The sequence below is a fragment of the Photinus pyralis genome, unplaced genomic scaffold (assembly GCF_008802855.1).
Source record: "Photinus pyralis isolate 1611_PpyrPB1 unplaced genomic scaffold, Ppyr1.3 Ppyr1.4_LG1, whole genome shotgun sequence".
Classification (NCBI taxonomy): Eukaryota; Metazoa; Arthropoda; class Insecta; order Coleoptera; family Lampyridae; genus Photinus; species Photinus pyralis.
In genome coordinates, this window is record NW_022170249.1 from 67,678,666 (window position 1) to 67,705,793 (window position 27,128).

Below are 27,128 nucleotides of genomic sequence, written 5' to 3' on the forward strand. Positions count from 1 at the left end.
GCATCCCTACCTGTCGCCACTGTGGTGAAAACCATCGCGCCTCCACCTCCATTATTGACATATTCTATGTACGGAATCGCCCGTACTGTTCTTCGAGCCACACGTACTGTTACTTAGGCACATCGATTACCTCAGACCATCTACCCTTGCTTATTAATTCTTGGTTTACCGATCCACCACCTACGCCACTTGCTCGTATTTTACGAAAATACTTTGAAAACCCCAATTGGAACGTGGTCACCGAACATGTCTCCACCGATCTACCAACAATAGCGCCCCCCCCCCCTCCCTCTACCGTCCCCAACTCCACTCCATTGCATACTGGGAAAAATTCACAGCTTACACTACAGACACCCTTGCCAACTGACAATACAGCACGCGAACATCACACCAATCACACAGAAGCTCACAGCACTGCCAACCACATTCACACAACGACGTATGCACGGTCAAATTCCTCAAACACGTAACACTTTCGCTACAACACACAACAACACATACCGCGAATAAGTACTGCCCAAAACGAAGTTTAAATTTCCCCCCTCACTGCTCCTTTAACAAATTGACGACCTTCCAGTCGACCTATACCATGACTCCACTCCTTACATTTTCAGATAACAACCATACAAGCAAAAGTTTACCAATTTTAAAATTTCAGATAACCATGATTCCAGCGCCGACCCTCTATCAATAGCAGCCAGCACACCTACAAGACCAACAACACCTCAGCACACCGCCGCCCAGTCGCACGCATCCAGTACCCCACGAAGAGCAACATCCTTTTTTTATATACTTTGTAATTAAATTCCCTTTTCTCTCTTATGCGTAATAATCCTTTAATGTAAATTCCAGGCTGAAGAAGACACTTGAGGCCTGAACACTGAACAGCTACCATCATGTATATGTGTATGGTTCAATTAACTGTCAACCCTACCCAAAACCAATAAACGTTTTTTGATTTGATTTGATTTGAATTTAGAGAAGGGACTGCATGATGTGGGGTCGGCGACATCTGGGCGCCATTCCCGAGCGTGGTGATTTTTCAGTTTTTTGTCTTTGACATTTCAACGTGTGCTGTCGCGTCGCCGCTTTAGTCCCTTAAATGAATAACAAAACACGTTGAATTAATTTGCAGTAGAAGAGCGTATGGTGCTGACCTTGATTTAGGCAAGGATCTTTGGGTTAGAATCGTTTTATATTTAAAATAATTTCATAATGTACAATACTTTTAACATCTTAATTCATCACATTTAATTAGGTACAAGAAGAAATAAAAACTAAACTAAATTTAAACGGTCAGTCTTCAAAGTTAACTTCTTCCACAAATTGGTGCTCGTAGTGTCCCGCAACTCGTTGGTGTTTAGGATCAAAAGGACTCTTTAAATGCAAGGTAGCTGGATATCGTTTACCCATCACTTCGATTTCGTACTGCCCTTTCGATAAATATTCTTCTGTAACCTTCTTATTCTTGGGATGCCTAATGTACCCGGTACCAATACTCGACTTCAAGTAATATCCATATTCGGCTCTTCGTAAATATCCAACAATTTGGTCGTCTCTCCAGATTGTTTCGTAACCCCACAACGGAATTTTATCCTTGATCGTAAAAAACGCTCTAACTTTATCCACGCCTTCCTTCTTTAGCCTATCTACGTGATCTTTTCCTAAATAACAACCCTCGTTTCTGCATAACTTATGAAGGTTGGCTTCCACTGGATTGTCATCCAATCTTAAATCTTTGTTCCACAGATGATGACCTTTTTCACAGTGCAATGAGTACCTTGCACGGTAACCGGCGAGTTTCATATCAAAGCTTCTGCCAGCATCAGCTAGTTTGTTATATACCGGGATGCACGAGGAATATGGAATATGCAGTTCGTAGCCCAATTCTCCAACAAAACTGATCCTCAATATTCTACACGTGTGACCATTAACGGTTATAATATCAGACATCCCGTATGGTAGCTTCTCATTGGTGATTGGAGATTCGGTGATGGCTTGCAAAATTTCTCGGCTAAATTGACGGAAGTCAAAAGAGGAAGGTAAAAGTCATAAAAACTCACCTTTTTGGACCTTGAATGGATAGTATCCCAAGATTATCTGTAACGTCAGTAACAGTGGCTCTAAACTGCTTCTTTTGAATTTCCCTCTTAATGTGAGTAAGCATGTGGTACCCTGATAAACCATTGGCTACAATATAATATCCTCTACCCTAAACGTGAAATGTTACTAGACCGCAAAGAACCCAGTGCAGGGGTTTACCTTAAGAATTGGTCCTACTAAAGTACCGAGGCCCTGATTTAAACCTATGACTGTGGCGTCACCTTCAGTCCCGCCGTTCTTGTTCAAAGCGCAAGTATATACAATCTTTTCGAGCTCTTGATCTGTGTGTGCAGTGAATAGCCAATCGGCTGCTTTTCGTGCATCAGGGCCCGTTAGATACAGTTTGCAACAATACGAGGTATTAAACAAAGCCGCGTTTGTACGAGCTGCAAGCGCTTCGTGGCCAATCTAAAAGGGCACCATATTAGAAATATTTTTGTGAGTACCTTCAGTGTACCAAATCGTGATGTTTGGAAAATTCGAAGGTGCAGTCCCCTTCCAATTGTTTTTCGTATCGTTTGTCAGGATTATCAACGTGATCGTAAAAACCATGCCAATCATATACCCGAACCGGAGCCGTACTATCCTTTATATAGAATCCTGGCACCTCCCATCCCTGCGATTGTTCCATGACCGCACCGTTTGCAACAAGAATCTGATACAATTCAAACATAAGCATCTTTATCGTTAGCAACCGCTAGCAAACCTCGTGAAACACATCAATTTTGAAATTGCGTCCAGCTAATGGTTGAGTGTGTTTGAACCCAATGCCGTGATGCGTCGCATACGCCTCGTGACACTTCTCCGTTACCCAAGCTCTATCGTTTTTCATCTCCGGCGTAAATCTACGTATGTCGTAGTTAAACATGGGCAGTTCTGGACGACCGTTGACAATCCAATGGGCCATCTGTTCCGCAATGCCTGGGCCAAACATCATTCCCGCCGAATTTAAACCGCAAGCGTAATAGAAACCTACAAACAAATCGTGCTTTTATTAAAACAATGTACGTTTTATTCAAATATGTGTTTGCAGCAATGAAAAGTACTTGTTCTACGAACTCCCTGGAAATGGGGTCATAACGTATAATTTCAGGGATTGATACCTGCTTTCAGTTAATATCCACAAATGAGTGATACTCAAATTGATTTTACCTTCTGGCTAGGAATTCACAATTAGCAGTGATCAAGACTACGTGAAGGGTTAGAATTGCCAAAAAATCAGGGAAAAATGAAATATTCGATATGTTCGTGGTTAGCCTAAAATTGTAGTCAATGAAAAAAAAACTAAGTAACTCCCTGTTCTCAAGCTACACAAAACTAAAGATGTGCTTTAAGATATGCGTTCCTTGTCTAACAATGTTGACCACCCAACGTGGGAATAGAACAGCTATGGATGGAACTTCATTTTATGAGAAATTGACAATTGGTTAATCAGGAGGCCAAGTGGCAGCGGTAATCTACCTCAATATCCCAACGTGTGTTGGAGATTTTAATATTAATATGCTCGATTCCTATATAGCAGCATCCTTCATCGACACCTTCAACCTTTGTGCTAATGATTAAGGATCCAACTCGAATTACTCCACACTCTTGCTAGGAGTATTTACAAATTACTGTAAAACTCCGGTCCAACACGATTTAACATGCCTTTTAAATGATAACGAAGGCGTCATATTAGAAGGGCGATGTGGCCCGTGTGGCACAGTTCAGTTAAAGCTGAACTGTGGTGCTAAGGGTCCCTAGTTCGAATCCGGGTTCGGACATGGATATTTGTAAATGTATAGTCGGTTGGGTTGGTAGAACAGCCTTGGCTGAAACCACGCCCACTCAAAAATAAAGGCACTTTAGTCCTATGGTATATACGCTATTTTGTGTCCTCCGGTAATCCGTTACAGTAATTTCACAGTGTGAATCATAAAAGTTTGTTTGTTTGTAGAATCAAGATACCTCGTCTTGTTAGATTGCAACGGTATAATAATAAATGACCGTTTAAAATATTCTCGTTCAACGTGACGGCACAGATATGATCGTTTCAAACTCTGCAGAAGCTATGATCTTCAGTTACTACTATCCTTGCCAGGGATCTGTGCCCCTGCGTCATCAACGTACGAATCAAGCAACATCTAACTTGTTGATAATGTCATTTCATTACCGCGCAATTCAAACAAGGATAGATCATAAATAAAGTGCATTTCACGCGTTCGACGTACGCTATTAATGGATTCAATGCGGTGAAAAGAGAACACCGATGAAAATAAGGTGGCTTCTGTTTCTCATGTTTATAAAATTGGATACTCATTTGACATGACACTGACATGACACTGTTTTGATTATTAGTTTAATTAGAGTAAGGCAATTTCTTGGATATTTACAAATTAGGCGCAGATTAAGATATTTTGCCGACCATTAATTGCGCTTTACAAATTCGTCAGATAATTCACAGCATAACAAAACTTCGTAATGTCAAGAAGATTTTTAGCGCCGCTGCCGCCATCTCTGAGCATACATTATCATTCAAGGATATTATACATATAATTATTACGGACATAATTTGACTAGCTTTTTTCATATTACACCATAAAATATAAATGATGACGCAGGGGCACAGATCCCTGGCAAGGATTAGTATCTTAAGTTACATGTGTAGCAACAGCAAAACAAATTAATCTTGGTCTATTATTAGAGCTCCGTTATGTAACATTTTACTTTTAGAAATTTTAGGAAATTACTGAATGCTTTCGATGTGTAAAATAAAACCACGAATCCTGCTTTCTTTGGTGTATGCATTTTTAGGTTAAAATGAAACAGTTAGTTAGGAATTCTTAATCGTAACAATGCAAATACTTTGTTTTTGAACTGTGCTATTTTCTCATGTCAGTATTGATTATTTTTGATTGCCGGTCACTGTAAATAATTGTTTGAGATTCTCCGACATACTGAAATTTTAACCTAGATTTTAACTGTCTGCGTTTACTGGCGTCACCTGTCGGTGGATTTTCCGCGCAAGCAATTTCTTTTTCCGGCATTCGAGTACAAGCACACCTTATTGTGACACGTAAAGCAGACTGAAAGGTGAAAAACATGAGGTTCTAATTTCAATTTCCAATTACAATTATTCTGGCGATTGAACATATATTTTTGCTTTTTTTAATTCTAACAGTTGTCCATAGTTAACGTAGACGATTTTGAGGTTTTACAAGTAGACTAAGGCCCTTCGGGCATACAATCAATTCATTCATCATCGAGGCTTATCTCGGTAAATTTGGTGTTTTTCTGGTTGTTTGTTATTCGTCCGAGGAGAGCGCTCTTTTTCAACAGCGAAATTAGATGCAAGATAAGATTTCTTTTTGTATTCTTACTTGTACTTTCAACATCGATACAATTGTTGGGTTTTACTTTTTGGGAACTGTTGTGCAATTCACTTACTCTATTGAGTTAGGAGATGTATTAGGGATTCAATAGGGATAGTTACATTTAAATTTACTTGGTTTATTGATTTGATTGTTATTGAAGAACAATATTTCAGTATTCCCATATTGGATTTCATTATTACTTCCCTTGTATCGTCCCAGTTTTATACGGAAAGAGTTAAACATTTAAAGAAGTTGGGTGGCGCTCAATTCTATGGTAAGTTACAGTGAAGTTACGAAGGTGTATGCCCAACCGATTCAACCGCTACGAAGAATCTCAAGACACCGAAATTCCTTGACCTCGAGGCAGTTTAGTATAGCCCACTGTTTCACGTTAAACCGAAATTTTATAAGCGAAAGCGTGCTACATTTGACTTACAGGTTTTAATGTGGCAAATAAGCAAAGGTAGTGCTGTTTGGCCGGAATTTTAAGGTAAGAGAGGCGCAAGTGAAATAGCCACTTGTGTGAAAATGTGTTTTACCAACTACCTAAAAGCTACCGACCTATCAGCCTATCGCCCTTCGTCCTTAAAACGATGTAGAAATAGTAGGGCCATACATAAGGGAAGAGTTCGCCCTTCACACCAACCAACAGGGACGCTCTACGAAGACCGGCCCTTTATACCCTCATCTCTAAGATTGAGAAAAGCACGCTGAACAACCGACCTTAGTCTTCCTCATACGCATTGAGAGGGACTGCCCCTTTTATGATTCCATTGATGAAGCAGCAAGAGACAAGGATATCGACCTGTGCACTAGGCGTTTCATAAAAGTCATGTTAGAAAGCAGGGCGATTAAAACCAGATAGGGATCGGAGAGTCCTTGTGGCCGCGAGCAGGGGTTTTCCGCTCCCCTCTGGTAGTTAGTCATGAACGGACGGGTAAGCTTCCTAGTCGGTCAAGGCTTTGGCTGCATAGCGTATGCAAACGACCGCGACCTAGCATTTGTGGTGACGGGCAAACAAGAGCCACTCTGTGTGATTTAATGCAAGATTGGTTACTCGCTCGGGGAATCAAAGTGCACCAGGACATACAAACAATTAAACAATTACGAGGCGAACAAGACTTAGGGCGGCCGTACACGAACCGCATTTCAGAATTGTAACCACGTGTTACGTTAGTATGGGTGCGAAGCCATGAGTAGATAGCTGGTAACGAGGAGGCTGATCACCTTGCTAAGGCCGGCACCAACCATACCCAAATCGGACTGGAATCCTACTGTGGAGCACCAGCAAGTTTAGTTGGGAGGAGTGATAAGAAGTCAGTTCGAAAAGAAGTGGAAACGTCTATGGGAATCTGCCCCTGGACTAAGACATTCCAAGAAACTGATCAGTTCTCAGTTCGTTGCTATCACTCAGTAGAAATGAACTAGGGTCATATGCATGGCGTGGTCCCTGGACACTGCTCCTCGAGATATCATCTCAACAAAATCGCGGAGTAAGAAACAGCGGAGCACATCATCTATTGGTGTGAGGCTGTCTCCGGACAGTGGTTACAAGACCTGGGTGGGGCTGCAATAGCACCTCAGCAAACCAGGGAGTTACATCCGGAGAAGATCCTCAGATATTTTAACTTAAACTGTCTCTCTGGGAGTAAGATACTGGGGCACGCACAATAGATCCAAAGGTCAAAGTACGTACGTAGAAATGATATAGCCCAACCCAAGGAGGAAAAAAGCTGCCTTAAACAACAAGACGTGTTGTATTGCATTCCCTTGCTCTGGTTACAACTGAAACAGTACTAATTAATGATACACCAAGCAGTTCCAAATATAAACACTACAAAGTATAGATTTGAAATTGTTGAAGACACATTATACCGATTCCGTCCATAGAATGTGCAAAAATTTACTGGTCTAGTGACTGGATTAATGTTATAATTGGCCACTAAAAATGAATAGTACGGAGTGAATGTACTAGATCACAGTTTATCTAACAACTGCAAAAAATAAACTGATTATTAAAACAGTACATTGGAGAAGGGTAAAGTGGATTAAATTTGAGAAACCTTGTAGCTAATTAAAAACTAGTATTGGGAAAAAAACTTTTCAAGTGCACAGATTGACTCTAAAGAGTGGTTTAGCCCAGTCGGATGGATTGAAATTCGCATTTAGTACCACCAGATGACGAACATTATACCCAATGAACGTCAAAGTGAGACTTACGTATGTGTCACCCGTACGGCGCCAGGGTCATTCATACCCCATAATAATGTTTATTTCTGCACCACAAATCCCTAAGTGACGGCTGTGCCAAAAATATCTGCTTTAATTTTACACCGCCAAAATGATTCAACGAGATACTATGAGAAAGTTGCAAAAAAAAGTAAAAGTCAGGGGCAGATGTTGTAAGTGACCTTATGAAACATTTTTTTACAGAACTAGAGCTTGGAAATTACTGCAATAGCTTGATATTTTATCTTAAAGTTAAAATTTATTCTAAATTAAGCCTTAATTATCTCATACTGTCCGCGGTTGTGGTGATAATTTGATCTTTACTCTCTTACCTCTTAACTTTGGATCTTCTCCTAACAGAGGTTTGTGGTCCGGTGTAAAACTTTCGGGACCGCAAATATTGGTTTTGATTCCAACATCTTTCCCCGCTGGCATTAAATCATAGGCTTTTTCCATATGTACGCCGAAAAGGCCGAAGTCTAATTCGTAAAGGCCGAAGGCGAAGTCATTAGGTAGCTAAAGTAGTTTTTAAGCGAGTTTTTTTCAGATTACAAAGGTTTGACTTACATCTTTGATAATGTGAGGGTTTGTTTCATATCCTCCTATATACAAGGAATCGCCTTGAGATCGATAGTAAATTGAAACGTCTTTATCGCGTATGTTCGGGGCACCTTTTGCGCCGGGAATACCTTCAGTAACTACATACGCGTGTTGAATGGGCAAAAGTGGTATGTCCAAACCCACCATTTGTGCAATATTTCTGCTCCATGCACCTGCGGCGTTCAACACGCAGTTTGTTTTAATTACACCATGCTGAGTTTCAACCCCGACAACCTTCTTATAACCCGATGTGGAGTCGACTTTGACATTGGTTACAGCACAATTTTCAATGACCTAAAACTGAATGTTTAACGACCACCTTTACAGTTGTCACTTACTTGTGCGCCATTATTAATTGCTCCCTTCGTGAGTGCATTACAAAGAATTGTGGAATCGACGACCCCATCACCTGGACTGTGCAACGCTCCAACGAAACTCTTTGGATTAAGTAAGGGATGAATTTTAGCCGCGTCTGAAGCTGACAACAGTTGACTTTCAACACCAAAGTAATACCCGATCGTATGCATACGCTTGTACTCTTTCAGACGTTCCTAAAATCACAAACTGTAGCGACCGGATTAAATAGTACTCATCACCTTATTTCTAGCGAGAAATAGACTTCCGGTATTAACAAACCCGGAATTACATCCGGTCTCTTCTTCTAATTTAAGCAGTTGGTTTCTGGTAGCCGCCAACAACTGAATATCCACATCGTTAGTCCCTAAACGCCATACTATTCCGCCCGTATGCCATGTTGTGCCACTCGTAATTTTGTTCCTCTCCAATAATACTGCTTTCACGCCCTTCTTGGATAACTGATAAAGTGTGTTACATCCTATACTGCCTCCACCTACAGTCTTTTATAAGCACCATTACGTAATGTCCGAAACTTACCAATAATTACTACGTCCGCCTGCGAGGGTAAATTAATTTCACTAGAATAACATTGGCACCTATCAACAAATGGCGATAATCCATTTCTATTGTTTGAAACAATTCGGGCGGCGACTCGCAACATTGTTTATATACAGCAACTACTGGAGCATCGACTTATTCTTCTTAATCACTACAATGAACTTAACTGAATAAATTGAGCTTTATTAGTCCCGTAAACATCATATCAAAACACATTTAACCTTGCCTTGTTAAAACTATCGGCACGTAATTCGCTTACGTGATGTGTGTACCCAAATTAAACTTATTCAATTAAATTTTTAGATTATCTTTATTACGAAATTAACGACCCATAGTTACAAATTCTTACTGATTGTGTTTGTTCAACGTGTTAACGTTTGATTGTTACTCATTCTATTAAAATCAGTGCTCTGCGGTTGCTTTTTAATACATTGCTAATTGTACGTCAATTCGTCTGTAAATATTTACAATAACACCCTTCGGTTATCGAGTTTCATAACGAATAAGGCCGTTCGTTGACGTACTGTGTTTGTTTTCTCTTATTACATTATTATCCAATCTATTTTGAAAACTTTGTTGATTTGCTAATTACAACACAGACTGCAATTTTGAAAAGAAAGGTTATCGGGAATGTCAAAAGAGTATAATTAGTTTTTTAAATTATTAATTTAGATAACGCTGACAATGATAACAAACAGGGGTATTCGGCCCTGTGATGTATAACAAACGTCAAACTTAACGTGCAAGTTATCTGCCAAAAAACGTTATTTTGCATTAATTACTATGCGGGGTGTTTTTTTAAAGATTTACATTTTAATAATCAAAAATTATACGATCAAACGAACTTACCTTAGTGAAGTTCGATCGTAATTTTATGAATCTTCAGTCCGAGATATCACTTACTAGGTAGTACGCCCCTGGCGCTGCTACGTACCGCAATTTTAAAGCTAAAAATAACTAAAAGAAGAAAAACCTCTCCCCGTATTCCCACCGTTGGCCCGTGACGGAACATATTCATTTCTTTAAAGTAAGCCCTTGCAACTTCGAAGGGGAACCGAACAGGTTCACATGGGTGGGTGGGAAGTGATATCTCGGACTGAAGATTCATAAAATTACGATCGAACTTCACTAAGGTAAGTTCGTTTGATTGTATAATTTTATTTCACTTCAGTCCTTTTATATCACTTACTAGGTAGATGTTTAAAGCATTCATTGAAGTTGCATTTAATAACAAAATAATTCTTCTCCCCAACCAGCCGATTGAAAAATGCCGTCCACCGAGACTCCTTGCCTAAAGGCGACCGAAGTAGCCGCGTGGCGTGTAGAATGAGGCTTAAATAGGTCCGTTGGAATTCCCGAATCTTGTAGGACCATTTTCACCCACCTACTCAAAGTTTGCTTTGAAGCTATCCCATGTGGTCTTCTAATAGATAAGAATAAGAAGGATTTGTTTTTTCTAAGGGGGGCAGTACGCTGAAGAAAAATTTTCAACGTACTACCTACACATAACGCTGGTAAATCCTTAAAGTAGAAGGCTTGAAGGTAGGGTTGAGGTTTCCCTACCCTTGTAGTTTTCACTTTATCAGAAATAAAAATTTGGAATCCTGATGGGGATTCCCGAATGTTCTCAATTCTGATTAGAGCAATTGCATTTAACCTTTGTCCAGTAGTTAATAAAAGTAACATTAATAATTTTAAGGATAATTGTTTCAAAGTGAGATTCTCGTTTGGGAACCAATTCGAGAGAAAATTCAAAACTGGATGTGGGTTTCATGTGTTGGTGTACTTTGGCTTCGGTGGTCTAGTATTTGCTATGCCTCTAAGGTAACGCTTCAGTAGAATATCCTCTCCAACATTTCCTGGTAGAATAAGAGAAAGTGCAGATCTGTGGCTATTAAATGATCCGTAACCGCAGGATTTTCTTGTTAAAATAGTGTGTAGGAATTTAATTACTTCTTTCGGTCCCGAAGAGAACAAGGAACTTCCTGTGAGTTGACAAAACTTTCACCACATCTTGTAAGTAGTGTTATATTGCGCTTCCGTTGATCGGGATATCGAATGAATCATTACCTCCAAAGCGCAATCCGGTACTCCTCGTCTCTTTAACGCTTCCCTGATAAACGCACTGCTACCAGGGTAAGGTTCCTCGGAAGAGGTCGGGTTTCCCTAAAAGGAGAAGTCAGTAAATTCATACTTGGACCTAAAGTCATAGGATGGCCATCACATAATTCTAATAGTAATGGGTACCAAGATTGGGACGGCCACTTTGGAACAACTATAATTCCCACAGCTTTGTCGGAGACAATTTTTTGTAAAACTTTAAGAATAAGTGAAAAAGGCGGGAAGGCATAGAAAAAAAAGTTGCTCCAGCAAAGAGTAAATGCATCCACTGCTATCGAATTCGGGTCCGGGAGCCAAGAGACATAATTACAACACTTATGATTCAATTTTGATGCAAAAAGGTCTATCTCTGGTGCTCCAAAATTCGACACAATTTGCGTAAAAGCGGATTGAGCTAGCGACCATTCTGTCTCTGTAGACCGACAGCGAGATTCTTTGTCCGCTCTCCAATTATCTTTAGAATTTATATACGAAGCAAAAATAAAAATTTCGTTCTTCTCGCCAATTTTCTAATTGAAAAAGTTTTAGTGTGAAGAAAAAATTGTATAGAATCAGTAATTCTAATTTTCTTTTCTAAGGGCAATTCCAAAGTTAGATTTACAGAATCAAAGATAAATCCCAGGAATTGTTTTCTTTGAGACGGGGTGAGAGAACTTTTGTTGTAGTTAACAACAAAGCCTAAGGATTCCAGTAGCTGTAGTGCGAATCTGGTATTATTTAAACAAACTGAATGAGATCTCCCTAAAATTAAAAAGTCATCTAAGTAGTTAACACAGGGAATTCCCTTTTTTCGTAGACAAGAAGTAATAGGTTTCAATAATTTAGTAAATGTGAAGGGAGCTGAAGATAAACCAAAGGGGATGCACGTGAACTCATATAAGTTTCCATTGAAGTTAAATCTTAGATACTTTCTATCTTCAATGTGTATTGGAATCAAAAAATATGCATCTTTAAGATCTAAGGTTGTCATAAAGTAACCCTTATTCAGAAGTTTTGAAGCAGTTCTAAAGTCTTCCATTTTAAAGTGAAAATGTCTAACCGACAAATTAAGTTGCTTTAGGTTTAAGATGAATCGTTTTTTCCCATTTGGTTTATCTGCTAGAAAAAAACCCGATAAGTATTGATCTTTGTGTGGAGTACAAGCACAAATAGCTCCCAACTTTAACAAATCGTTGACCGATTGTAACAGGTGAGCGTGCTGCTCCGAAGAGAACGAACGGACACAAGGTGGCAGTTCCTGTCTTGGCGGGTAAACAAATGGGATACGATAACCTGATATCCAAGACAAAACTATCGGATTCGAAGTGATTCGTTCCCAGTTTGTAGAAAACATAATTAATCTACCAGCAAAACGTACCTGGTTTTCATTAGAGTTAATTAATTCCGAAAATTTTTGTAAGGGCGCCCTTGGACTGACCTCGATTCCCTTCTGTATCGGGCCGGGCGATGTCTGTTTCCCATCTCCGTCGAGGGAGTGAATTTTGTAAACTGACCCCTCTGTCGTCCCTCACGTCCCTTGGGTACAAGACTTTTAAACCTTGGTTTGTTCGAAGAATGAGGTAGCAGATCTTTGCTCGTTCTTTCGAGCACTTTTGCTGTTTTAACCAACTCTCCGAAATTTGACCCAAATAAGGATCTATCGGCAGTGGTTCCTTCTGCTAAATCTCGCATATATTTGTTGAGGATCGGAAGCAGTAAGTTGCGCCTTGTTTTGGTTAAAGTATAGAAGAGGTCAGTAAAAATTTTGCCTGCATCCCACAAAGGTAAAAGTAAACTTTCTTTTACCTCTTTCGATAAACCGTCTGGATCATTTAAAATATTTGAAATGCTCAACCCTAAAGCATTAAGACCCTGAGCTATCTGTAACTGAATATCAGTATAGCAGCTGTCTTTTTTCCGGACTGTTAAATTAGTCACTTGCGACAATTCTTGGTTGATTGTCGGAAGGGTTAACTCCAGATTACTGTTTAAATTATACTTCCTTTTTATAGAAGCTAAATCGTTTTCTGGTACCCCATTGAGCAAAAAATTGTTCCATCTGGAACAAATAGCTGTATTTAAAGTAATAGTATTACTTTTAACTTTTTCGGGATCTTCGCCAATAATATTTAAGACATCCTCATCCAAAACGACGTCATTATCAATAACCAAAGTCGGTGAGTTCTCTTTATTCTCCTCCGTTGTTAAACCTCCTGGGGTCTGATCAACGTGCAGATCAATCTCAGAGTGAAGAAAACTTTCATTATCTGAGGCCGAACTTCTGCGAGTCCGGTCCTGCAGAGTATGTGAGTGGCGAGACCTCGACCGAGAACGACGAAATCGGATCTCGTCCGGAGTCGACGGAGATCGAGAATTGCGGCGATGTTTACGCTTAGAACGTTTTCTACGCCATTTTCTCTCCCGTCTTTCCAAACGTTTCAGACGATCTAAAACGGATAACGCCTCGTCATTATCTGACGAGCTAAAGCTTCTCTCTTCCATTTCTAAAAAACAAAACTAAAAGTAAATAGATTAGAGAACTTACGTTACGAGCGACGTACACAAAGCGGTAACGAACTTATCACGCGCAGCGCAAAAGGCAGAATGAGTATGTTCCGTCACGGGCCAACGGTGGGAATACGGGGAGAGGTTTTTCTTCTTTTAGTTATTTTTAGCTTTAAAATTGCGGTACGTAGCAGCGCCAGGGGCGTACTACCTAGTAAGTGATATGAAAGGACTGAAGTGAAATAAAATAAATATTAAATATTATTCCAATAGAAAAATTTCAAGAAAAGCGGCAAAAACGGGGGAAACAGTTTTAAGATACACGTTTTTGACAGTAGGTAAATAAGCTTTTTTGCTAATAAATTAACGTGTTGGATCCGCGCTAATAAAAAGTTTTGGAAATCTGTCTTCTCTCTCCTCTTTAATGTTGCTAAAATATTTTCTTTTGTTTCCCAGTGCCCAACTGCCTTAATTAAAACATCATTATTGTTTCTTTTTTCTGCATTTTTACCGCAATAAAAACAATTTCAAGTAAATTCGAATTCTTTTGCTTCCTGAACAATATGTTTTTGTTCACTAACCCTTCTTCCTGCCTGTTTTACAGCTGATGGGATTAAGCTGGGCCTGTTGATCGTTAATTTACAGGAATTATGAATAAAATCCTCATAAGGTTTATTCCTGCAGGTTTAACATCTCAAATCATTTGCTTTTGGCCGGTAAAACCAACGTTCTTATTGCAGATTTTGCAAGTTTATCAACAGGCCCAACGCAATTGCATCAGCTATAAAACAAGCAGGAAGAAGAGTCGGTGAACAAAAATAAATTGTTCAAGAATCAGGAAGCAAGATACATAATTCGATTTTACTTCGAATTTCTTTTATTGTGCAGAAAGAAGAAATAATAAAGATATTTTCACTAAAACAGTTGAGCATAAGATAACAAAAGAGAATATTAGGCAAACATTAAAGAGAAGAAAGAAGACAGATTTCGAAAAAATCTTTATTAACATCCAACATGTTGATTTATCATGTCAAAAACCGTGTATATCTTAAATCTGTTTTTCCGGTTTTTGGGTATTTTCTCGAATTTTTGCTATAGGAATAGTATTTTTTATTTTTGTTTATTAAAATATGTCTTCCCGAAAATTTTGCTACCCCGCGCACCTCTGTACGATGAAAAAAAATAGATTTTTCATCTCCTTGAAGAATAGGTGATTTTTTTCAGAAATCGGCTTCTGTTTTATCATAAAACAGGCTATGTTACCTCCAAATTTCAAACCCCTACGACATTTTTTCGCAAAAATAAGAATAAAAAACGAAAAAAAACAGTTTTTCCGGTTTTTCTAGGAAAATTGGAGGTTATGTGAAAATAGTGCAGATACAAAAGTTGCTCATTTTTTTAATCTCTATAACTTTTACGTTTAACATTTTCGTCTAAAATCAATAGTTTTACCACAATTTGCAAAATACCACTTTCCATCCCTTTCAACCCCTGTGATTTCACCCGCGGAAAAATTCAGCTGTTTTAATTATTTTTTCCCAAATTCTATTCATTCCACCTGCCTGAAAAACCCGGTTTCGCTCGGTAACTAATTTTTTTCATACAAAAATATTATATAGCCTGGACTAAATATACCTCTAATCCAAGTTTTCGACCTCGGGTGCCGAACGCAACATAGTCAAATATACAAAAAACCGCGAAATTTTCGATTTTTTTCTTTTTTTGACGATTTTAACCCTGAAGGACCATTTTGACGAAAATAAATAATGAATACGCTTTGAAAGTAGACTAAATTTGCTACAATTTTAGACCACAACTGTTTCTATAGACTTAATAGTTTCCAAGATAATTCTTTTCAAAGTTTTCCCTTCTCGGACGGACCCGGTTGAGCATCGTCGATTTCCTCACTTGAAAGGTTTGTGGCTGGATTGTCAATGTCTTGTGTAAAGTCTCTCCACAATACATCCTCCACCATTTCTAGATCAGACAGATCATCGCTTTCTGGTGATGCGATCTATCTCAAGGTCAATATCTGGCACATTATCGCACGATACCCCGCTGCAGTGGTTGTGGCCTTCCTGCAGCTTCACGCGTTCCCACAACCCTTCTTGCAACCGTACGAAATCATTTTGGGGACGAGGCGATGTGTGGTGGAGATCTACCCCAGGTAAGAGATTCAGTTCGGATCCAAACCAATTCTGCACCTGTATCAGGATTGAACTTTATTTTTTAAAATATGATTTTTGAATTAAACTCAATTTTCTTAGTATTCAAAATTCATACTTTAAAACCTTATTTATGCATCAAGAAAGAAATTTATGAGTTTATGTACATAAATATATAAGGACAGTTGATAGGTAAACCTCTCGCCAGGAAAGATTGTCGGTCCCAGAACTCTTGATCCCGCTCTACAATCTATGTTTTTCTAAAGATGTGAGCGACTTCTCTATCGTGTCAATGTTGAACAAAAAGACTTTTCGTTCAACATTGGCACGATCCTATTCCGGAAATCGCTCGCATGTTAAGAAAAAACATAGATTGTAGATCGACACAAGGTGTGCTGTGACCGGCAATCTTTCGTGGCATGTTATACCTGATGGTAAGTGCGCAAGGAGTGGAGTCTAGTGGCATCTCGTGTGATAGCCAACCTGACGACATTAAAGCTCGTTTTCGCTGCAGCCTTTAAGAGCTCTTCCCGGTTCTGGGAGTCGGGGTTGCCACCATACAAAGCTACGGTTATCCGCTCCCCTGCTTCTACTATCTCATCAGGTGTAGAAGTGGTGTTGCGAAAAACTGCAGTCTTCCTTTCGAGGTCCGGATTCTTTTGTATAGTGGACACTATTTTCATTTTCCCCTGGCCGAAAAAGCAGGATGTCGAATCACGTCCACTGAATGCATGAATGAATAAAAAAGCTCCGCTTTTGATGTGCATTTTGAGGAGGTGATGCTTGAAAAGATTACGTTGGTGTGAGATTCCAGTGAGGATTACCAACAAGTCGATGTCCTCACCAGTGACCAACACTACATCATAAGAAGAAGCAGCAGTGATAGCTGTAGTGATAATGAGCCTGTCAGCATCTTCCTCTGCCTGCAGTACTCGGATGCCGTGGTTTCCCACTTTTGTTTTTAGCAAGTTGATGAATCGAATTTTGTTTTTGTCGTTTGACAAGAAATTTTCTTGAGAAACCGGAGGTATGGTTTTTTCATCAAAGATTATTTCCGGAGATGAATATGACTTGGCTCTGCGAACACGCTTAAAGCTCTTCGTACCTTTTTTTCCAATAGCCGTTGGATATCTATCGAAAACTACTGCCACATTGGAGCTATATTGAGCTGTGATGTACTGCGAGTGTATCTACCTGTCAGCTATCGAACCAAATGATAATTTTCGAGACCACACAACTTTGTGAAGAAGAAAACCTATATCGACTACTACAAATTTGGTGTTCTTGGCATCAGTCTAAAACAGAATAGAAACGGCACCCACAAAATATTGCGAAAGACTTTCGAATTCGAAAAATTGACAATTCTTTGAAAAGCATTATCTCAGAATCTATTAGATCTATATAAACGGATTTGGCCTTAAATTATAGCAAATTTGGTCTGCATTGAAAACTTATTGAACAGTTGGGTTAACAACATAAACACCCACAAAAAATCAGAATTACCGGATTTCACGCCTGGTACCTCTCCTTTTCCGGAACAAGGTTACTGGACTAATAGGCGCAATGACATTTTTGACAGATAACCTGCACGTTAAGTTTAACGATTCTGATACATCACAGGGCTGAATAATTATATTCATAAGCGCTACAATAAGTTAAAATGCAAGATAAACATTCTCATGTCACATTTTTTATACAAATCTAAAAGATCATAGAACAAATTTCAATGTATTTGTAATACACTTTATCCAAAATTCGTAATACTGCAAGAATTCAGGTATTTTCTGATCTGAATCGTATATCACATTTTTTTAAACATTGGGATCTCGGAAACCATAAGACATACAGATTCGGTTAAATGAAAAGAGTTGTCGTTTTAAGAGCTTATTTAAGATATGCTTTTGTTTTTTTAAAAAAATCAACAGTTTACTTGATATGAACGAAAAACCGATTTAATGATTTTTCATTTAACTGTTGTAGAATCATTATTATTAGAAATACATCAAAATGACCCGAATAAAAGTTTTAGACATAACGATATAAGGCTTACTAAATGTACTTTAATAAATAAACGCGCTGCAGGAATTTTCGTAAGTATTATTGAGAGGTAAATAAACAGAGTTTGCCATGGAAAACAACATCTAGTGAGATAGGTAATAGTGTAACTGTGGCACATTTAACATATTTAAAGGCCATTTTCGAAAATTCACTATGTAAGTTAAATTAACAATTATATTCAATACACTATTAAAAGTAGATAGTATCATGCCATGGAAAACAATAAATAAACAAAATACTGCTGTTTATTATTGACGACCTCAAAGAAAACTTGGATTTAAACTTTGGTTCGGAATTATTGGATCACGAATTCTTGGACATATAATTTACGATGAGAATTGGACAAGCCATTGTTATCTTCGTTTGCTACCAAATGAATTTCAAGACATGTAGGTTTCACCACAACGGTGCCCCGCTGCACAACCAACTGTAAGTTCGAGAGCACTTAAACCAACTATTTCCAAAGTTATGGATAGGTAGGAACGGGTCGGCCCTTTGTCGACCAAGATCGCCAGATCTTTCAATTTTAAATTTTTCCTTTTCGGTGTTCTAAACGGGTTTCATTTATCAGCGAACTTATGCTGTAAAAGACTACATGATCCGGTGGTAAATGCCTTTCGCATTTTAGATGGTACAGAATGCTGTAAATTCTATCGCGAAAAGATGCCGCTTGTGTGTAAATATTAATGATGGCCACTTTGAACATTTTTTTACATGTAATCACTTCAAAGTATTTAAATGTAATATTTCGTACTCGTAATTTCTTTTCGTTGTCGTTCTATTTGTGGCCCTAAAGTTTTAAGTTAAATATTATAATAGACTGAGTAATTAAGAGAAACAAAATGTTTCGCATGGTAAACTCTGTTTTTACTACTCTTAATAATACAAACAGTTCTGTATCATGTTTATTTGTCAAAGTAAGTACAATAAAGTAAACAACGTAAATAGAAAAAATGCACTTTTTAAAAATGTCACAGTCAGCTATGGTTCCATTTAAAAAAATGTAAGTTTGAGTTATAACTCGAAAATTATAAAAGAAGAATCAAAATTAATAAATGTACCTTATTAAGCGGAACAAAATCTACAATTTTTGTTCTTTGCATATTTCTGTATTTCTAATACTAACGATTCTACAACATTTAAAAGAAAAATCACTAAATCTGTTTTTCGCTCATATCTAGTAAACTGTGGATTTTTTCAAAAAACAAAAACATATCTTGAATAAGCTCTTAAAACGACAACTCTTTCCTCATTTACCCGAATCTCTGTCTTACGGTTTCCGAGATCCTAATGCTTAAAATGAAAAAAACTCACCCTGTATGTGTATATTTTTTCTTTGTAATTAAATTGCAATTATTATTCCGCCAATGTCTTTCATTTTAAAAGCTCACCGATTGTGCGCATACCAAATACCTAGGTAAAGCAGTTACTTCCAACTTCCTATGGTTTATGTTTACTGAGAAAAGAGGAGACGTATTTTAAAAATGATACATTTTAAACCCTTGGTTTATTTGGGAATAAATCCTTGTTTTGGTTCCCTCCACCATACATCTGTTTTTTACATATTTAATTGTTACATCCTATATATGACCGGAAGCTGATTCATTCTTTATAAAGATAACCTACAAAATGGGGATTGATTTTAATTTGTGCTAAATAGATTACAAAATATGTTCTATATTTGCAAATTGCCGTTTCGCAATTACCAAAGAATACAGTACAAATGTAAGTTACTCAATCCCAACAATTTTCATCATCACTTCAGTTTATCACTGCTTTTATTAAAAAAAATAAATGTGCGTCAGCAAATATTACAAATTGATAATAGGAAACTTTCACACGGTCTTATCTAGAGTCAATAACTGTCTTACAACATAGGGTCAGTTAACTTCCCCACCTCAAACTATTAACTAACGAACTATACGAACATATTTAATTACATTTCGGAATTAAGTAAATAAGTAATTAAATGTTTTGTTTTTCTTCTCCTAAATTCATTTTCCAATTCCCCACCATAAAATGTTCATTTAGTATATTGAATGAAATTATTAAATTAATATTTTAATTGAAAGAGTAAATAAAATGTTTATAGTACCGCTTTCTTTACACTGTTAACAAGAATAAAGTGAATAACAATTAACTATTTGCAGTACTTTTGAAATGTTGCTTGCTCTGGCTTGTTTAAAAAATATTCGAAGTTTCTTGCAAATTTGTCCAGAGGGTAACTAACAAGAAAACAAGTTAAAAAAGTAATCGTAAACGATTTACAAAAAGCACACTTGCATTCATTTCCCATTTGTAAGATGCAACTTCTGTTAAAATTTCGTAAAAATCCGACCACAAATAAGAAAGTTAGCGTTGCATATGCGCAATCCACCTGCTACTTCAATTTCAGTGTATAAGAAGAATCCCATCCTAAAATTCTAGAAGAATTGGTTTACAAGTAACGAATGTGGGTCTGTGCACACGCAATAATCGTTTTACGTGTTTTAATTCGAATCGGATTGCGCATGCGCAAAACAAATTTATTTGATTCGCCATTAGTTTTACCTTTATTTGAGGTGCCTACAAACAAAATTTCATTTCAATATCTTAACAAAAAAGGAAATTGGATGACGCAAATACAAAAGTTGTCGGACGGACAGACAGGCGGGAAGACAGCAATACAACATTATAAATTTAAAAGTTTCTTCATTACTCATCGTAGCGGTCATGTTGTACAAAATTCATGATTCTATACAACACAGGTTGAACGTAGCTAACAAAATACAATCAGGTAGCAGTAGTAATGGTCTACCCTACACTGTGAATAGTGAATATAGTAATATAGTAATATCTACATATAACGCTATAGTTTGCAATGGCCAAATTGGTGTTGACGCTAGTAATAAGATACCTTCCATAGACATTTCAAATGTTCAAAATACTACCATTACGATAAATAATAACTAAATGTTATAATTATTGTTGTTTATCATAAAATTTCTACAATAATAATAACATTTAGTTAAAATAAAAGGTTTCGTAATACCAATGTGTCAATCTTGACAGGTGTCCGTTAAAGTGACAGGATGCTGTTCAGGCTGTTAGCGTCAATTTCCTGACAGAAAGTAGGCATGAAAACGAAGGTTTCAGGACGATTTCGGGAAAACTACGTTTGTATTCAACTTTCCTCAAAAATAACCTGATTGTATCGTTGTATATTGACAATAAAGTTTCACGTTTTTCGTTTACACTTTGCTTCTTGGTTTTCCGTCTCCAGTTTTATACAAACTCGTTTTTTCAAGACATAATATACATTGGACTTACGATAATATAAGGTATGTAGTTGGTTTAATTGTGCAAATGTTAAATGTGACAGATATAATCGGAATGTAAGTAAAATTGTAAAAGCCTGCTAGTCAAAAGCAACCAATAGTCTAATGTTAATTGGAGCCTTACATTTGACGTCGTCATGTATGTAACTTACTCTTACAGAGAGGGAAGCGCGGAAAATTATTTCCAGCTTGTCCGTAATTGTCCCGCTATCGGCTATTTTATACGACATATCGGTTGGCCTAATTACCGTATAAATCTTAAAATAATTTCCAATATTTAATTTTTATATATAAAAATTTTATCTGTAGCTTTATCTTTCTAGCACATTTGGTCGCCCGTTACAGTAGTGAAGTGAATTAATTTCATTCTTTAACAATTATTGGATAGGACTTAAAATTTCTACTGGACACACTTTAATATTTGTTAGTCAAATTTGCTCATTTTTCATAACATACTAACTGAAAACGTGTTCTACAACTAAAAAATTTAGCATTCAAAATAATTTTTTTTCATATTCACCTTCTGTTGGTATAATGTTAACATATTCAAAATCATTTACCTACAACACTCGACAGCATAGTGGAACTTCATAAAGGATCATGTATTAAATACAAACTTGATCTGAAGTGCAATAGAAAGACACTGTTTGTAAGTATAAAGTTTGACCAATGTAGCGCAGATGTCAATCATTTTTTAAGGGCATTTTTTACTCTGAAGTGGCATATATTATTTGATATTGATGTTTACTCAAAGTTTAAATAAAGGCCTAACAGTAAACGCGATTTACTCTATCGCATTAAAATAATATATAAATAGCCTATACGAACTCATTTCCTTATTAAACCAAGTAGGTAGGCAGATAATTTATTCTTGCAGTATTTATAAATATCATTGAATAAAAATATAGTGTTTTTATTCAATGTAAATATTTATATTGATCTTGATAATGACACCTGAGTATCGCGGTAAATATATCAGTATACTTCGACCGTTACGCATTATTTATCAAAGGGTGTGCTGTATTTTACTGCATTATTATCGATCAGGAAATGATAGCTGTCCTCGGATTTTTCTGTTCGATTATAATATGTACTCTACATTCTTGGGACAGGTTAGGAACTCAACCTCGCACCTTCCCGCATTTTTTTTAATCTACATAATTTGAATTTATATTAACATAAGATATCTCTACGAATATGCCAATTGATAATAAATAAATGGTTATATTATTATTGTTGAACGTGTAAAATTACTTACAGTTTACGTAAAAGATTCTGTAATAGCATAGTTTCTTCATTATTATACACTTACTTAGTATTGTTACTGATCACACTTACCAGAATTTAGAAAAAAAGTACATGGTCATCAATCAAGGTTCCCAAATTCAAACGATCAGTACTACAGTGCAAACCAACAATTTTCATAAACTTACAATCACAGAACTATTTTTTATAGATCTAATCAGCCGGAGCAATTGAGATCAAATGAAAGCATGAGCGAACATTCGCTAACAGTTGAAACACTATGACGGTGAAGTGAATAACAATTTTAGATTTTTGATATCGTAACACTATGTTGTAAGTAGCTAATTGCTCCTTGACAAGCATTTCAAATGTACTTGACATAAAATAGATTAAAAAAATCAACTTGCATTTGTTTAATTATCCAAACACACTTACCATACTTTACGAAATGTAATACCAATAAAAATAAATATAATGTGCACATTAAACAAACACAATTAATATTTTACCAGATAAACTTGAACTTACAGATATCATTATCGAACTTAATAATTTGACATTAGCTTGATGTAAACAATAATAAATACATTAGCACATGATATGCTACTTATCAAGATGAACTACTAAAGCGCGACCATATCCATTTGTGAGGTAAGGGAGGGTTGAAGGTGGTAAATATGAAGCGGTCGGAGCAACAAGGTACATAAGCCACATTTGGCATATTTCAAGATAATCAACTTTCGCATGTGTGGCACGTGTCACTTTTTGGTAATTTAAAGCCAATGTTATACTCGTTACAAAATATTCTTCGGTATCTGTCCTCTTTAACAGGCAAAATGTTCTTCTGTTTACACCAGTCCAGATAGAAATCCTTATAGAGTCCAGATATTGAAATGTCGTGATCCAGGTATACTCTGTTCTGATTCTTCTTCCGACTATAATGACTGACATATTTTGAAAAAGCCTTGATATGGTCATGAACTGACTGTATATGCTCCAGGAGTGTTCTATTGGGTCGGTTATAGTGTTTTCCCTGTTCATCATTCTTTGGAACAGTTCTTCCATCTGCTATCTGAGAGCAGAGAAGGCGAATTCGTTTAGAACATTTTTGCAATCCGTGGACTGATAAGAACTCCTGTTTGCATAGCTGTATATCTACCCCGTTCAGTTTAACAAAATATTGGTAAGTTACTTTTCGAGACGAGTCTTGTCTCTTTGTCTTTGTTTTATAGTCGCCTAAATTCCAAAAAGCATTAAAAATATGACTTTCCGTTCCATGCAATAGCTCTCTGCACTTGTTTTTGCATCTACAAGGTGAACCGATCTTATCTTATACACTTTTCCCTCGACTGCTCTGCCCTAAATTCCTTTTGATTTTAGCTTTTTGTTTTTTTCTACACTCAATGTTACTTTTTCGCCAGGGAGATATGGAGTTGCTTTCTCAGGCGTTTGTAAACTACCTCTTGATTTATTATCACCTTGCGAACTGCCTTGAGAAATCTGTGAAATTATTAACGAAAATTGAAATTTTGTTCTGGAAATGGAAAGAAAGGCAATTTTTCACTAAAAAAATGGCATAAACCACAACGGAAATTATCAAACAATACTGAATAATCAAAGCTGAACTTATGTATGTGACATTTTGATGGTGAGCGTGCAGTTTCTACATCATTTAAATTGACATATTGCACCAAAAACGTCTAAAAATCATATTAATATTTTTGTTCTTATTCAATCGAATATAATGACACATGCCGCTAAGCTATACAACAAGAAGGGCATATGTCACAATATTTTTTTTGCACTCCTTCGTTCTAAATCGCGTTTTCCCAATCAAACACGAACGTCGGGAACGTCAATTTTACAATTGACTATCTACTTTCGCGCACTAGTGCCTAAAAATTCAACGAAAATATCTATTTAGTGCGGATCATAAACTAATAAGTAGCATGATGGAAGAGTAAAAAAGAAAATATAAATACACTTTACATCATTCCCTGTAGTACACGGGCAAAAATAAGCTTAAACCAGAAGTTTTTAACAATAAATTGACATTTTAAATTTCTAAATTTCTACTTTATCGGCATAGAGGACTTGATTTATTCAATAGAATTATAATGTCGCAAAAATCTCGCGAAAAGGATTTGAATTTATATATCTAAATTCGATTTAACTAATCCGTGCAAAAAATAGAATACATGTTACGTGCGTGAACAGTATTTGCTTGATTCGCGCGAGATGCGTCGCTCGTGCGCGTTGCGCACTCGCGCCGCCAAACTTCGCGCTCATCTTCAAAATAACTGTTCCCGCACTAATAATGTAAATAACTATTACTTACCGATATTCCTTTGTCTGAAAGACTAGAATCAGTATCTGTCGCAGCATAATCTTTGTCACAAACACTATCGTCTGAATCCATATATGGATCACTTTCACTGCTACTTGATTGACTTTCGTCAGACCCTTTTCTCTTACATGACACTTCACGTCTCCCCGCCATCTTGAATTTTGCGTGGCTTGACTTTGTTGACTACAAAATCATACTAAACCATGTATGGAGAACAAAAACATTACACCACGGTGTCGCCATCTCTTGCTATTTTTGAACAACGTTTATATTGTGACTTATGCCTATCTTGGTGTAACTTTCAGTGACTATTTCTTCATTTTTGTAAAAATGTGGCTTATGTACCTTCTTCCCCCAAGTGCTTCATATGCAGAACCTCCTTGAGGGCCATAGCCAGTCTGATTTAAGTCTTATATAAAAAACCTGCTAGTCATGAACGCTTTTTATACATTTGAAAATTATGTTATTTATTGTAAAAGTAATCTGTGATATTTTTGTATTTGTATATTTTATTTTTTTTATTTGCCGGTATTATTTAGTGTATGACAAGTGTAATTACATGAGCACAATAAAATATTATTTATTTATTTCTTACTAAGAGCGGGCAAATAAATTTACAGAGCGGGCGGGCGACATAATTATTTGCTGTGGTATCTCCTTTTTCTTGAAAATATAGTTCGCATAATTTGGTAGCATAACGTTTAATTCATTTAATAAATAAAAAAATAAGCACATTTTCAAGAGCTTTTCAGTGTTCATCTTACCCCTATGACCTAAGAACGTGTTTCAAATTTAGATTCAGTGGCTTGGCAGGAAATGAATGCACAGCCCTAATGATCATTGAGATCTTGGTTCCTAGGGATTCATAACGCAGATTTCTGTCATAAAAGTGGGAGTACTGCGTTTGTGTACTTCTCGCACGACGCATTGATAAAAATGATAAGAATATATGTATATATCATTTATGGGCCCACAACCTGGGCTAGCACAGAAACAACCCAATAAACCTTACTCGTTTAATAATAGAAAAGAAACTATATATTCAACTCCATCTTTCAACCAAAAATACTGTCTTATCTCAATTTCAAATAATTGAAGTTTTCTTTCTCTTCTTTTATTAAATTTTTGAAGAAACTTCAAAGTCTAAGGTTTCGGTTTTTTTTTCAAAGGCTAAAAAGACCAAATCAGCCATTCTTAGGTGCGACATCGAATATCTTTGTGGTCTATTGATTCGAGTCACTGTTGAAAATGTAGATTCATTAACAGCAGTGGAACAGCCAAACACTCCAACAGTTGCATATAGCTCATACGTTTTTTTAAACGCCTCCCTTTGAGCATATAAAATTTTGAAAACCTCTCCGGACTTTCCTTGTAGATACTGCTTTACTACCATTAATTCTTCTTTGGACGGTAGATCAATGCCTGAAAACAGATAAAGTTTAAACAGGGCCCTAAGTGAAGGTGAAGTGCATTTTGCAGGTGTTTGCAGTAGTGTTATCTAGTGAACTGCCGGTAGATAAGATTGCAATAAATCCTTCAAAACGTTTAGGTATTTTTCGGGTTCTGCATCCAGCCTCGTCAATTGGAGAAGAGGGGAGTAGGTTTTCTGCTTCATTCATAGTTATATTAAAATTTTCGCCGTTTCTTAATTGCTATAATTGGGCTGTAACGCCTGTAACACGTTTAGTTATTGCGATCGCTTAATGTAATAAAATACTGCGGCTCTGTAGTGCAGCATCTGCCGGTTCCAATAAATAAAAGTATTGTATTTGCCAGAACCATAGCAAAACGAAAGTTCAATTTTTTCATTACACTTAACAACCCTGCACTTTTTGCTACGTCTTCACCACTGAACTTTTCACGTGGGTTATCAGGTTCGAATTATTTCATTGTAGTTAGAAATTATTACTTTGACAACTGCCAGGTGTCCTGAGCTGACCACCGCTGCTCCAAAAGTCTAACGATGACTTTCCCCGTATATAAATTTGCCACTTTAGCGTGGTGAAAGAATTCATGTAATGTCACACATTGGCCAAAAAAATGTAATATTGTAATTTCCGAAATTGTACGAATTACTACCAAATCTAACTGCTCTTACCCCCCCTCTGGCTAAGGCCCTGACCTCCTTGATTTCCAGTTCATATAAATTTGCGCTTTCCTTAGTAGGGGTGGGGTACTTTATTTTTCACAA

General features: G+C 37.0%; 2 protein-coding genes across 4 annotated transcripts; both read right to left on the minus strand.

The window, feature by feature from the left end:
* Positions 1–1,176: 1,176 nt before the first annotated feature.
* Positions 1,177–22,840, minus strand: LOC116172170 (sarcosine dehydrogenase, mitochondrial-like). 3 transcript variants are annotated; one of them, XM_031489333.1, is made up of 11 exons: positions 22,684–22,840; positions 9,180–9,351; positions 8,882–9,135; positions 8,624–8,836; positions 8,253–8,579; positions 8,018–8,201; positions 2,810–3,075; positions 2,561–2,758; positions 2,263–2,511; positions 2,064–2,212; positions 1,177–2,014 (listed from the first exon to the last, which is right to left on the minus strand). In XM_031489333.1, exons 2-11 carry the CDS (start codon positions 9,301–9,303, stop codon positions 1,297–1,299), a joined length of 2,682 nt encoding a protein of 893 aa, XP_031345193.1. In that variant the 5' UTR covers positions 9,304–9,351; positions 22,684–22,840; the 3' UTR covers positions 1,177–1,296. The 3 variants fall into 3 exon arrangements, with proteins under 3 accessions (XP_031345193.1, XP_031345200.1, XP_031345187.1); XM_031489340.1 differs by lacking the exon at positions 22,684–22,840 and adding an exon at positions 9,427–9,584 and having other exon boundaries at positions 9,180–9,366; XM_031489327.1 differs by lacking the exon at positions 22,684–22,840 and adding an exon at positions 9,427–9,569.
* Positions 9,899–13,882, minus strand: LOC116172193. The gene is made up of 3 exons (XM_031489352.1): positions 13,862–13,882; positions 12,679–13,817; positions 9,899–11,366 (listed from the first exon to the last, which is right to left on the minus strand). The coding sequence occupies exon 2, from the start codon at positions 13,800–13,802 to the stop codon at positions 12,699–12,701; it is 1,104 nt and encodes a 367-aa protein (XP_031345212.1). The 5' UTR covers positions 13,803–13,817; positions 13,862–13,882; the 3' UTR covers positions 9,899–11,366; positions 12,679–12,698.
* Positions 22,841–27,128: the final 4,288 nt, after the last annotated feature.

What these genes read in the sequence shown, in the direction of transcription:
- LOC116172170 (XM_031489333.1), bottom strand. Translation starts at nt 9,303, where the DNA reads ATGTTGCGAGTCGCCGCCCGAATTGTTTCAAACAATAGAAATGGATTA. An exon ending in GGCGGACGTAGTAATTATTG is followed by an intron (nt 9,136 to 9,179) that starts GTAAGTTTCGGA and finishes AAAAGACTGTAG; the next exon opens with GTGGAGGCAGTATAGGATGT. An exon ending in TAGTAGGACCAATTCTTAAG is followed by an intron (nt 2,213 to 2,262) that starts GTAAACCCCTGC and finishes TTTCACGTTTAG; the next exon opens with GGTAGAGGATATTATATTGT.
- LOC116172193 (XM_031489352.1), bottom strand. Translation starts at nt 13,802, where the DNA reads ATGGAAGAGAGAAGCTTTAGCTCGTCAGATAATGACGAGGCGTTATCC.